The sequence below is a fragment of the Muntiacus reevesi genome, chromosome 2, assembly GCF_963930625.1.
Source record: "Muntiacus reevesi chromosome 2, mMunRee1.1, whole genome shotgun sequence".
In the NCBI taxonomy this organism is placed as follows: domain Eukaryota; kingdom Metazoa; phylum Chordata; class Mammalia; order Artiodactyla; family Cervidae; genus Muntiacus; species Muntiacus reevesi.
In genome coordinates, this window is record NC_089250.1 from 256253621 (window position 1) to 256266772 (window position 13152).

General features: G+C 56.2%; 1 protein-coding gene across 1 annotated transcript in view; it reads left to right on the plus strand.

The window, feature by feature from the left end:
- Positions 1-12876, plus strand: part of CHST8 (carbohydrate sulfotransferase 8) — a 142221-nt gene extending 129345 nt beyond the window's left edge. The window contains exons 3-4 of the mRNA XM_065920564.1: positions 10756-10793; positions 11368-12876. Of these exons, the coding sequence (XP_065776636.1) occupies positions 10756-10793; positions 11368-12474 (1145 nt within the window). The 3' untranslated portion in view covers positions 12475-12876. The remainder of the gene's footprint in view (positions 1-10755; positions 10794-11367) is intronic.
- The last annotated feature ends 276 nt before the right edge of the window (positions 12877-13152 follow it).

Consider the following 13152-nt stretch of genomic DNA (forward strand, 5'->3'; position numbering starts at 1 on the left):
CTTCCCCAGGAGGCCTGGGGTGCCTCCCTCACCGAGCAGCCCCTGCAGCAGTTGGGGGCGGGCGACACTTCAAGGAAGCATCAGCTAGGAGGATTTGCTTTGTGGCTTTTCAGGGTATCGCAGGCAACAGCTGTGACGGCTCTGACAGTCACAGACCAGCTCAGTAATTGACGCGGCGGCCGGATCGTCACATCCAGAAAGCCGGCCAGAGCCAGACCGATCATTATCTTGCGGTCGGGCCACCGCGGTAATGAGGCTGCCCCGTCGGCGGCCTCTGATGACCTGACTTGGCTCCAGTGAAGAAGCGTCTGTCACAGGCCTGGGCCAGTCGGTGTGGTTGGCATTCTTCCCGCAAACAGGCAGCCCCTCGGTGGCGCTACTGCAGCCTCGGGCTCCAGAATGACTCCCTCATTTTTATTTTCTGGTCACCCCCGATGGAAACTCACCAATATTTAAACCAAATTAGGCCCTTTCCTGCAGAGCTGGCTGGAGAGCAGTCACCAGGGGCCCTGACAGCCAAGCAGAAAGAACGTTACATCCATGCATTTAACCTGGCCACGGCCACTCAGAGCTGAAGCCGCGGCTCCCCGCAGGCTCAGGACAAAGGCAGGACTCAGGCCAGGCTCGCTGCCAGGGCTTTAGGTAACTGGCTGCCTCAGCCCTGCTCTCTGTCCTCGGAAAGTGCTGGTCCCACACTGACACCCCGAGAGCCACAAGTGCGCCCCCACTCATACACCTGCTAACCCTGTCCTCCCTTTTCCCCTCTCATTCAGCTGTAAATCCATCTAGCTGATGCTTCCTTGACGTGGTCCCCCCACCTCCTGCAGGGGCCACTCGGTGAGGGAGGCACCTCAGGCCCCCTGGGGGAGTCAGGTTCCTACAAAGGGCTGCCCAGGGGCTCAGGGTTGGCTGCGCTGGTCCTTAGCAGGGCACCCCAAATGGCTGTGCATTGGCAATCCTGCTGATCAGGACGTCTGCCCTTGGGAGACCCATCGGCATCTCAGACTCAGCGAGAATCTGCCTCCCTTCGGGGGAAGGGGCATCAGCATCCACCCACTGCTTGAGTCAGAAGCCAGCATCCCTGACTCTGCCCCCGGTCAGTCCCTGGGTCCTGCTGATGCAGGGAGCCAGCTGGTACCAGCCCATGAGGTCCCAACTCCACATTCACACCTGTAGCTTGGAATCTGCCATGGTAGGGGTGTTTACACCACGGAAATCAGCAAACGCTACCAATTAGGCTCCTCCCCACCCCTACTCCACCACCCCCAGAGCCAGCCATTAAACCTTAACCAGCACGCCCACTGCTGACTGTTCCTCCTGAAATAGTCTTCACATCTTTCTCCACTTTCTTTAAAATTTTTTTTAAAGGGCCATCTTTATTGAATGTTACAATGCTGCTTCTGTTTTATGTTTTTTGGGGGCTTGGGGGGGTTTGGATGAGGTATATGGGATCTTAGCTCCCCAGCCAGGAATCGAATCTGCACCCCTTGCATTTGAGGGTGAGATCTTACCCACTGGACCAGCAGTGGGTAAGAGCCCTTTTCCTCCACATTCTGCCATCCTCACCTGGGTCCAGGCCTCAGACATCTCCACCCAGACAATGGAACATTCGCTGACCAGACTTTCTGCCCTGTCTTCAACTCTTCACCTCAGAATGACCCTTAAATTCATGATAACTCCCAGCTTAAACCCCTTCTAGGCTTCCCCTCAGGCCTTAGGAGAGAAAAGAAGGACCTTTGCCTTTGCCAGGACCATAAGGCTTCTGCAGCTTTGGACCTGCCATTTCTTGACACCCTCCCATGAACCCTGATGTCATGGTGCAAGGTCACCAAAGTCTGCCAGGGATGCCCTCATTACCCACTTTTGAACTTAGTCATTCAGTCACATCCAATTCTTTGCAACCCCATGGACTGTAGCCCACCAGGCTCCTCTGTCCATGGAATTCTCCAGGAAAGAATACTGGAGTGGGTTGCCATTTCCTACTTCAGGGGGATCTTCCCGACCCAGGGATCGAACCCGCATTCCCTGTGTCTCCTGCACTGCAGGCAGATTCTTTACCCCCTGGGCCATTGAAGAAGCCCAGGTGCCAATTAATTGTCACTACCTGAGGGAGACCTCACCTGATGCCCTGGGATTGCTGGCATCCCCCACCACGTGCTGCCTGCCACATCCTAAATTGCCCCATCACACATGGAAAGCTGCTGTCCAGCGCCTCACCTCCTCACTAGACTCCATGAGGGCAGAGCCATGACTGTCTAACAGTCAAGACACTGTCACCGGTGCCTAAGACACTGCCTGGCACATGAGTGCTCAGTGAGGAGCAGATGGACAGATGGTGGCCGCCTGTGTGACTGCGTTCTGCCACCAGGTCTCATACTACCGGGGAGGCAGAGACGGGGGCCGCCAGGGGCCGCTGTGGCTTCGCTGGCGAGTGTCATGAACTGGGTTCTTTCTCATCTGCAGCAGCATTCACTCACTCTTGCTTACCCTTCCAGGCCCATGGGTGTTGAATACGTAAAAGGAAGAAAAAAGTAGGACTTGCTCTAAAGCATGTGCCACGTGCTCTGAGAAACTGTGCATGGGTGTGAACACACCCTCCCCACCCAGCGCAGGCCACTGGTGCACTCGTGTAACACAGCACAAGACCTACCAAGTCCTGCTCTATGCAACGTGCACACTTGGCGGTGCAGTGGCATGTGCGCTGGGGCCACACGCACGCCCCAGACACGATGGAGTCACCCCAGGCTCTGACAGAGGAGAGCCTCAGAGTGGGAACCGAGGACCCCTCCCCTGAGAACAGGCAGGCACACAGAGGATGCTCAGGGACACCCCTTCCCCCAGTCAAGTGATGCGCAGATGTGTGGGAGTGGAGCGGCGGCACAGCTGTGGGCTTTGCAGACCAGCTAACGGGCTGGCTGGTTGACGGACAGGCAGCTCCGATGTGCCACACTGACAGCTCCAAGGGAATTCACAGCCAAGGCTGAGCTGGCAGGGAACGACTCAGCTGAATCGTGGATCCTCATCACAGGGGCAAAGGGATGGAATCACCCAACGAGACAAGGAGCAGTCAGAGCTGTCAGGTGCCCGTCTGCCCAGGACGTGAAGATTTCCGCTTCCTTCCCCCGCAGGCAGGTCCCAGAGTCCCTGCGCTGGTGCAGGATCTGGACTCAGGGAAACCCAGGCGCTGCCAAGGTGCCTGGGTGATGGGAAAACACGAGCTGGGGGCCTCCGTCCTCTGAGCTCTCTCTGTGCCCAGCACCATGCATCACTTCATTTTCACATTTGCAGACCCCCCAGGATGGGTATTTTCATCCCGTTTTCCAGATGAGGACTCTAAAGCTCAGGGAGGTTAAGGTCACAAGCAGTGTTCTCATTTTCTTTTTTCCCTCTTTTTACATACACTGACTCGTGTGTGCATGCTCAGTCATGTCCGACTCTGCGACCCTATGGAGTGCAGCCCGCCAGGCTCCTCTGTCCGTGGGCTTTTCCAGGCAAGAATACTGGAGTGGGTTGCCATTTCCTCCTCCAGGGATCAAATCAATGTCTCCTGCATTGGCAGGAGGTTTCTTTACCACTGAGCCACCTGGGAAGCCCTTTAAATATACTGAAGGGAAAGTCACTCAATCATGTCCAACTCTTGCAACCCCATGGACTGTAGTCCATGGAATTCTCCAGGCCAGAATACTGGAGTGGGTAGCCTTTCCCTTCTCCTGGGGAACTTCTCAACCCAGGGATTGAACCCAGGTCTCCCGCATCGCAGGTGGATTCTCTACCAGCTGAGCCACAGGGAAGCCCAATATACTGACCCCTTGTTAAAAGCTGTGACTCAGGGTGCAGTCTCTCGGTTAAGGGAGAGGAAACCCTTGCTCAAGTCTGGGCCAAGGGTCAGGGGTCACTGTGGGACCCCACTGTGAGTTTGGTTGTCTCAGAACAACTTGAAGAAGCTCCCTCACCCAGAGGCTTCCTGCAGGGCCAGTGTCTTGTCTGGGAGCATGTTTGGCCTGACCCCTACCTTTCCCCAAGGTTCAGGCTCTGACCCCAGAGCCATCTGTCTTTAGGTTTCAGTAGCAGCCGGCACCTTTGTCTGGGGCCCCCTGCCTCCTGGAGCCCCATTTTCATGCTCTGGGCCCTGGGGGTGGCAGAAGAGGCAGGGCTGTGCGCTGAGGCCCTAGCAGAGAATTTTAATGAGTTGAATGTTCCAGTGAACACAAGTGAGAATTTAAGGCCTTTGGTGAGGCTTCTTCCATCTGAATGCTGTGCCCTGAGTCCAAGCTGCCCTCTAATTGCTGAGAGTGTTTAAACTTCCGTTTTGCATCAAATCTGCATATATTAACAACCGGCCCAGAGGAACAGAGCAGCTCGCAAGTAGGCAGGCAGAGGCCAGTGGGGGTTTGGGAGGGCTTGCCCCTCAAAAGGGCAGAGCCTGAGCTGGTATGAAAAGTCAGAGGAGGAATAGCCACCACGGGGGCCCAGAGGCAGACCAGGGGCCCCCCAGGTGGCAGTGGGAGGCAGCCAGCTGAGTGTGTCCTTGCTCTGACCACCCAGACCCCCAAACCCTGCATAACCTGGGTGGGTGGACAGACCCTTGGCCAGGACAGCACGTGTCTACATCCAGCCACTTGGCTGGCAGCTGCCGCCAGACGCACAGACCCTCCCCAGGCTGCCGGGCTGAGCTGGAGAAGCCCAGCTGGGGGTTGGTGGACTCCAGCCAGAACCCTGGAGAAGCCCAAAACCCATCCCCCACTCCAGGGCCAGCTCTCAGTTCAAGCAACATCAGCTTTTCCACAAGCACTTACTGAGCTCCTGCTGTGTGCCAGGCCTGGTGCCAGATGTTGACACAGTCCTTGTCCCAAGAACACAGAGAACTAACACAATCCTTTGTCACTGATTGGACCACCCAATCCTGCAGCAAAAGTGTTTCCTCACCTCCTCTAGGCTGTTCTGGCCCAGTGCTCTTAAAGACCCCTGAAGTCACGCCCCCCTCCCGCTTTATGGATTTGAATTGTGCCCCACTTCCTGCCAAATAGGTTGAAGTCTCAACCTCTAGCACCTGTGAAGGTGACCATATTATATATAGGGTCTTTGCTGACATCATCAAGGTGACGTCCTTAGGGTGGGCTCTAATTCAGAATGTCCAGTACTTTGGTCACCTGATGCAAACAGCTGACTTGTTGGAAAAGACCCTGATGCTGGGAAAAACTGAAGGCAAAAGGAGAAGAGGGCAACAGAGGATGAGATGGTTGGATGGCATCACTGATTCAATGGACATGAACTCAGGCAAACTGGGAGATGCTGAGGGACAGGGAGGCCTCGCAGAGTTGGACATGATGACTGAACAACCAAAAAATTCAGGATGACCAAGGGAGAAGAGACAAGTAGACAGGTACATAAAATAATCATGTGAAGATGGAGACAGTTACCATCCCTGGCGGTACCGTGGTCAAGACTTTGCCTTCCAATGCAGAGGATGTGAGTTCAATCCCTGGTTGGAGAGATAAGATCCAACATGCCTCCTGGTCAAAAGACCACAACACAGAAGCAATATTGTAACAAATTCAATAAAGACTTTAAAAGATGGAGGCAGAGATTGGATGTAAATTGCCACAGCCAAGGAACGTCTGGGGCAGCCAGATAGCTAGACAAGGCAAGGAAGGATGCTCCCCTTGAGCATTCAGAGGAAGCAGGGCCCTGCTGACACCTTCATTTCAGACATCTGGCATCCAGAACTGTGAGAGAATAAATTTTTGTTATTTTTAAACCAGCTAGCCTTGTGATACTCTGTTAGAGCAGCCCTAGGAAATTAATATACCTCCTGTGAGGATCAAGTTTATTTGTCAACTTGACTAGGCTATGGTGCCCAGATAGTTGGTCAGACACCAGTCTAGATGTTACTGGGAGGGAATTTTTTAGATGTGATTACCTTTAGATCAATGGACTTGAGTGGACTTCCCTAGTGGTCCAGGGGTCTGCTTGCCAATACAGGGGATACAGATTTGATCCCTGGCCTGGGAAGATCCCACATGCCATGGAGTGACTAAGTGCCTGCAGTGTAACTCCTGAGCCCACACACTGCAATTACTCGAGTCCGTGTGCTCTAGGACCTGCGTGCAGCAACTGCTGAGTCTGCTATATGATATACAAATTTTATATACATATATATATATCTTATTGGTTGTTTCTCTGGAGGACCCTGATTCAGAAACCTTCCAGATTTCCTGTGGAGTAGAGCCTGGCATCTCCCTCGGGGTTTCTTCTCTGACCCCAGTGGGAAGGCAATACACGTGCTCTGGCTGTGTTTTTCTCCTCCCAGCATCCCAGTTTCACACCTTGTAGCTCATCACTGCTTGTGTGAGGTCCTGCACACTGGCCGGCTATGCAGCTGCCCCAGGGCAGGGAGGCCTTTCTCCTGGCACACATGGTGGGTGTCTACTTCTTTCTATGTGGGATGTGGAAACAGCAGAGCAGGTGACAGCACTCATGCCCCAGAGGCAGCTGCCAGGGAACCTCGGGTGGGACCGATGCCTAGAGGCTGTGTCTTACACATGAGGGAATCAAACTGCAGTGGGGGGTTTGCCTTCAATGTCCCTTCTGGCTCCCTCCAGCCTGAAACCCCTAGAGTTTTCTGGCCTGATGGGCAGCATGCGGGCATGGGGATGTCCACCATGCAGGCTCAGCCATCAGAAGAGCCAGGCTGTGGGAAAGTAGCCAAGGAACCCCAGCTCAATGCAGAAACCTCTGGGGGAATCCAAGGACCACAAGTCTGAAACTCCCAACAGGGCAGGGTCTTTGAACTTCCACTCGTGCCCTGTGGCCTCTCCAGTTCCCTCCCATCTCTGCCTCCACTTTGTGGGTCTGACTCCTTTGGGATGGCCATGACTTCCCCAAGGTTTTAGTGTTTTTAGAGTGGCAGGACCCTCTCCCCACTGCCCATCAGGGCCCAGAGCTAGAATTTGAGCAGCCAGAATAGCAATCACTCTCCTCAAATGACCCGCCTGGGGCTAAGGGGTCTGGGGCTCATGAGGCAGCCCTTTCTAAGTGCTTGGGTCCTGTTTGGACCCACATCAGTGTCGCCTGTCTACACAACCTGACTGAAAGACTGATTTCCAACCCCTACCCCCAGTGGGTCCTGGGCATCCAGGATTGAGTCTTCTGAATGCAACCCAGCAGGTCTCCCTCTTGTGATTCAGAGAAGAGTGGTGGGCAAGGGACCCTCCCCCCAACACCCCACATGCTCGAAACCTCCCTTCCCCAGCTCTGCCTCAGGTCCAGGCTGCCTGGCCTAATTATAGGAAACTGGCCTCACACACTGTCACATCAGCCTCTGCCTCCTCTTGGCAGGTAACCAGAAAGCTTTTTCAGCCAGACGCTCAGAAGAAAACCTTCAGCCAATGAAGAGCTCACAGTGTGGAGCGCAGTTGGCAGCCTCAATAACTCACGCCTTGTTTATTCTCACCGATGCTCACTCTTATCGTACTGCATGTGTTTCAACCACTCTGCGAGCGTCCTCTGTCCAGAGAGAGAAAGTGGTGGTTTATTTCTTACTGTATGCGGGGATAGGGCTCCCTTAAAAGTTGTTAATATTATGCTGAAGGAAGAGGATGGGAAACTCAGACGCTGAAAAGAAAGCACATACATGACTGGCCCTGGGGGTTCCTGTCTCAGAGTGAGGGTGGGGTCAGGAGATGAGAGGCAGCCTGGTGACATTGGATGGAAGAGAGGGCGGGGCCGTGGCTTTTATCTACGTTGTACACCTATTTGGAGGCTTGGCAGGGGTAAGTGTTCTTAGAGTGAGGTCAAACCCCACTCCAGATTCCCCATGGCATGGGTTCCAGGGCCCCTGGTGGCAATAATTTTCTGGTTGTGCAGTAGAGGCATTTCCCTGGCTTGCTCCCCAGAGCTGTCCAGGGTCCTGAAATACAGTCCTCTGGGGAATGCGCAGAGCACCGCCCCACCCCTCCCCAAGCCTCAAGATGCCCAAGACATCTCCCGGCTGTCACTTCTCAGAGCTGCAGATGGTCTTTGCTTCAACCTTTATCTGAGCAGTGCATATAAAGCTACTTCCTTGATGGAGAGAGTAGGGACACTTAGCCTCTAGCCACTGGGGCCATTTCTGTTACATTCCATTGTTAAGTTTCTTTATTCCAAAGTGGCCAAATGGGATGGGCTCACAGTCTTTACAAACAAGCTGCCATAAGTTTAAGGGTCATGACCATTCAGCTTGTGGCAAACTCAAGCTCCATATAAAATCCGTTATTGGGTTTTCCACAAGATAATCCTTTTATTCAAAGGGGGAAATTGTGGCTAGGTTGGCTTTGTTGGGGAAAAGTGCCCAAGAGGTCAAGAGGCTCACCCAGCCCTGGGCTCTGTCAGCAAGGACTTTATCACCAGCCTGCGCTCAGAACTCTGGCCTGACCAGCCTTGGAAAGCCCTTGGGCTCAGGGCCCTCTTGTGAAGTCTGCACAGGTAAAAATGGGTCAGGTCTCACAATCCACCACTCTCCAGGCAGAGGGAATGCTGCCAGTGGGAGGTCACGGCTGCAGAGGCTGTGACCTCTGTAAGCACATCCTTGTCTCACTTTGCCTGCTGGCAAGATGCCTTCTGTAAGTGGCTCCTCAGCCCTACTCTGGGCCAAATCTGGCATGACTCATTTGCTCCAGAAAAGGAATATAAATAAGCACCATCACACCTTGACAAGCTGACAGGATTGACAAGCAGAGTAAATTCCCGTATCTGAGACTCAGAGGAGGAGAGGTGATTTCACAGAGCCAGCTGCCGTCACCAGAAGAAAATAATTAAGGAAACCCGGCAGTGTGGAGCAAAGCTGAGTGTGCAGAGGGGCCTTTCTGGTGGAGGGATCTGTGATCATCGGCTGCAGGAGGAAACCCGCACGTATCAGCTGGAAATGAGCTTAGGGAGCTCATGCTGGGGACAGGCCGCATAAAGAGATGAGAAAGTGCAGCGGGGGTGGGCGGTGGCTAGCTAAGGGGAGGAGACTGTGGGCTGACAGGGGGACCCTGGTGAGGGGCTTAATTCTAGAAGCTTCTGCCTAAAGGTCAAACACCCACTGCTCACACCCCACCCTCCTGAGGGGTGCAGTCAGTTCTACATGGAGCTTTCCCCTCTCCATGGAAGGCCTGTTTCAGAGCTGACCCATGCACACATGCACACACAATGCTCATAAGCTGCGGGATGCCCAGAAAGGTGTAGACCCTCTACCCTTCTCCCAGGGAAGGGTCAGCCCCTGGACAAAGAGGTCAAAGAAGAGTGCTGCGGCAGAAGAAAGATGCAGTGTGACAAGCTGTGCCTTCACTTGCACCTCTTTGGGGTCTTGGGAAAGGTCCTGGAAGGCTCAGGGAATTTAGGTTTCCCAACCCAGAGGTGACCTCACATCCTCCCACCCTCACTTGCTGATGAATGAAGAATTGTGGGCCCATCCTCAGACTGAGCAGTATAAGGCCAGGGTCATAGCAGGGGCTGAACCTGTAAAACTGGACCTCACCAGGAATCAGCAGAGTCCCTGAGTCAGGGACGGAGAGCCTGGATGTCCCCCAGCCAGCTGGACTCCAGGCACTGGACCTCTGCAGACTACACAGAAGCAGCAGGGGGAGTGTCTCCAGGACAACCCCTCCTCTCCCCCCCCTCAGCAGCAGCCAGAACTCAGCCAGGTGTGGTGGACGCAGTGCCCCATTGTGCCAGCTGGGAGTCAGAGCGCTCCGCTTGTTTAAAGGATCGTTGGCTCTGATTGTGACTGTGGCTTGTGGCAAAACCTCAGAGGAGCCACGTCCACTCACATGGCACAAGGGCAGGAAGAGCCCAATGCCTCCGTCGCCTGGTAGGGATGGGGAAAGAGGCCAAGGCTCCTAAATAGCACTGCCTCCTTGAAGGAAATTCTCTCACCCTCCCAGGACCTCCCTTCAAATGGGCCAAATCCTCTCTTCTTGGCCAAAGATTTGCCTCTCCAGAGCTTACTCGTCCTGAGTGATCCCAGCCCCAGTGCAGACAAAGCACCTCCTTGGTGGGGGCAGAGGGGATGATCCAGGGTGTGGCCAGTGATGCGCTGATCTCTCCATCTCCCCCTAGTCCCCAGCAAGGGCTTGCTGGGCAATCAGTCACTGTGTGGTGCTCTCCTCAGCCCTTTGGAGGAAACCAGGGTGGGCAGAATGAGATCAGCTCACCCTAGAGTTCCAGGACCAACTAGTGGCCCAAATTGCAAAGCAGATGCTGAGGTGAAGAAACTTTCCAAAGCCAGTGGGGAGGCCCCAGTCCAAGGGGAATGAGTGTGTTCCACTCCCAGACCTGTGTGCCAAGTACAGACACAAGTGTGCCATATTCATAGAGAGAAGATGGACAGATCTTCCTGAAGAGCCTTTCCGTGTGTCTTAATGACAGTGTGAGGTGGGGGCAGCCTGTGAGGTTCCCAGCTGCTCCATTGAGCAGGTATGTGGGCGGGGCACCTTCTGGACTCTCCAGGTCACACTAGGATGTAGGATGCTCAGAAGTTAACATCATGTGGGAGCTGGTGGGACCAAGTCTTTGCTGCACCCCACTCTCCACGCGGGTCAGGGAAGTGGAGGGGCACTTGCACCCTGCCTTGTCTTGCCTCCTGGCCCCCTGAACTGTTTTTTCACAGAGCTCACACCAAGTGCCCTCCAGCCCAGGCACCCACAGTCAGGAACCTATAGGCAGGTCCCACTGCTTACAGGAGTCCACGTGGTACTTCCATTGCCAATACTATCCTCTCTGTTTGCTTTTTAGGAATAAAGTTCAGCATCAGACCACAGCAGCTGCGCAACGTGAGTTCTGAGAGTTTGATAAATCTCACCATGGGCAGCTTGGGGAGGGCTGGGGAGGCCAGGGAAGAAATTCAGAGCTCACATTAAATCCATTCTTGGAAAGAAAAATGTGTCCTGCCTTTCCCAGGAGCCTTGGGAACAAAGCCGGGGACCTTGGACCCATGAATTTCCCTTTCCCGTGGATGGCGGCTCCCGCCTGTGCTAATAGAAGCGTTAAATCTGAGCCTGGTTCCTTCAGGCCACCAGCATCCCCCGCTTCGCCTCCTCGCCAGGAGGTTGTTCCTGGGAGACCTGCGCCATCTAGTGGCCGAAATAACACCCCCATTCCCCACCCCCGATCCCACACACACCCCACAGCCCTTGAGGGGAGAGGGGGCTCTGGGGTCTGTATGCGGGCTCAGACCAATGGGCTCGCATCCTGCAGGGCCAGGCTGTCCCCTTCGCCCTCATCTGAGAAAAACCTCAGCCCACGGAGGAGGCAGGGACCCCGGCCTTGGCGAGTGCCTGGCCCCCTGGGAGCCTTGGGGCCCAGCCGATCTGTCCGCGCTGCTAACCACCTCCCTTCTTGCCCCAGGACCTCCCGCCAGGCAGTGCCCAGGATGGTCCCTTTAAGGCAGCCACGGAGAGGGTCACCCAAGACTTGTCCAGCCGCGCCCCGCGGGGCCTGAGCCTGCGGGCGCCCCAGGACCCTCAAGGTCAGCTAAACGTGGGGGCCCGTCTGCGACCCCGGCAGCGCCGCCGACGGCTGCTCATCAAGAAAATGCCGGCGGCGGCGGCCCTCCGCGCCAACAGCTCGGCCGGCACGTGGGTCCGGCCGGCCCCGGGGGCCCTGGACGGCCGCTGGGCCAGCCTGCGCGAGACCCAGCGGGAGCGCAAGCGGGTGATGCGGGAGGCGTGCGCCAAGTACCGCGCGAGCAGCAGCCGCAGGGCGGTGACGCCCCGCCACGTGTCCCGCATCTTCGTGGAGGACCGCCACCGCGTGCTCTATTGCGAGGTGCCCAAGGCAGGCTGCTCCAACTGGAAGCGCGTGCTCATGGTGCTGGCCGGGCTGGCCTCGGCCACCGCCGACATCCAGCACAACACCGTGCACTACGGCGGCGCCCTCAAGCGGTTGGACACCTTCGACCGCCACGGCATCCTCCACCGCCTCAGCACCTACACCAAGATGCTCTTCGTGCGCGAGCCCTTCGAGAGGCTGGTCTCCGCCTTCCGCGACAAGTTCGAGCACCCCAACAGCTACTATCACCCCGTCTTCGGCAAGGCCATCCTGGCCCGCTACCGGGCCAACGCCTCCCGGGAGGCCCTGCGGACGGGCTCCGGCGTGCGCTTCCCCGAGTTCGTGCAGTACCTGCTGGACGTGCACCGGCCGGTGGGCATGGACATCCACTGGGACCATGTCAGCCGGCTCTGCAGCCCCTGCCTCATCGATTATGACTTTGTGGGCAAGTTTGAGAGCATGGAGGACGATGCCAACTTCTTCCTGAGCCTCATCCACGCGCCGCGGAACCTGACCTTCCCCAGGTTCAAGGACCGGCACTCGGAGGAGGCGCGGACGACAGCCCGCATCACCCACCAGTACTTCGCCCAGCTTTCCACCCTGCAGCGGCAGCGCGCCTACGACTTCTACTACATGGACTACCTGATGTTCAACTATTCCAAGCCCTTTGCAGACCTGTACTGAGGGGCGGGGCCAGCCCCCCCCCCCCCCCCCCCACGCACCGGTGCGCAGGGGCATCCCACTCCCCCCTGGGTCCTCACCTGGGAGCTGAGATGTACCCAGAGCAACAGGGCTCTGAGGAGGCTCTGAGAGTGGCGCGGGCCCTTCGGGGGGGACAGAGGCCCCGGCCTTGGGCCAGACCCTGGCCCTTGTCCCATAACCCCCTTCCATACTCCTCAAATAAGGAAGATGCTGGGGGTGGGGGCGGTGAGCTGGACACTCCAGAGTCCCGGCTGCCCACACCCAGCTCCGCCAAGAGTCAGGATGACCAGGGATGACCAGGGAAGTCTGAGGCCCAGCGGACGAGGGCCCCAGCCGTAAGGGATTTCCCTTAGCATTGCCTTGAACCAAACCGCACGGTTTGCAGCTTTTCTACGACCCAGGGGGGAGTTTCCCTTGGAATGAGGTTTGAAATAAAGCACATGGTTTCCAGAACAGGGGCGTCTATACTTTATGTGTTGGTGCTGGAGGACAGGGACCCTTCCCTGGGGTTTCTGGGCCTCTTTCTCCCTCGGGAGGATGGTGGGAGCCAGGCGCCTGCAGGCCCCGCCCAGGGCTTGCGCAAAAGAAGCAGAGGCCCCGGCAGAGCCGGCTCGGCCCACAGTTGCGTCTCCACCCAGGCTCCCAAGGCCAGGACGCCAC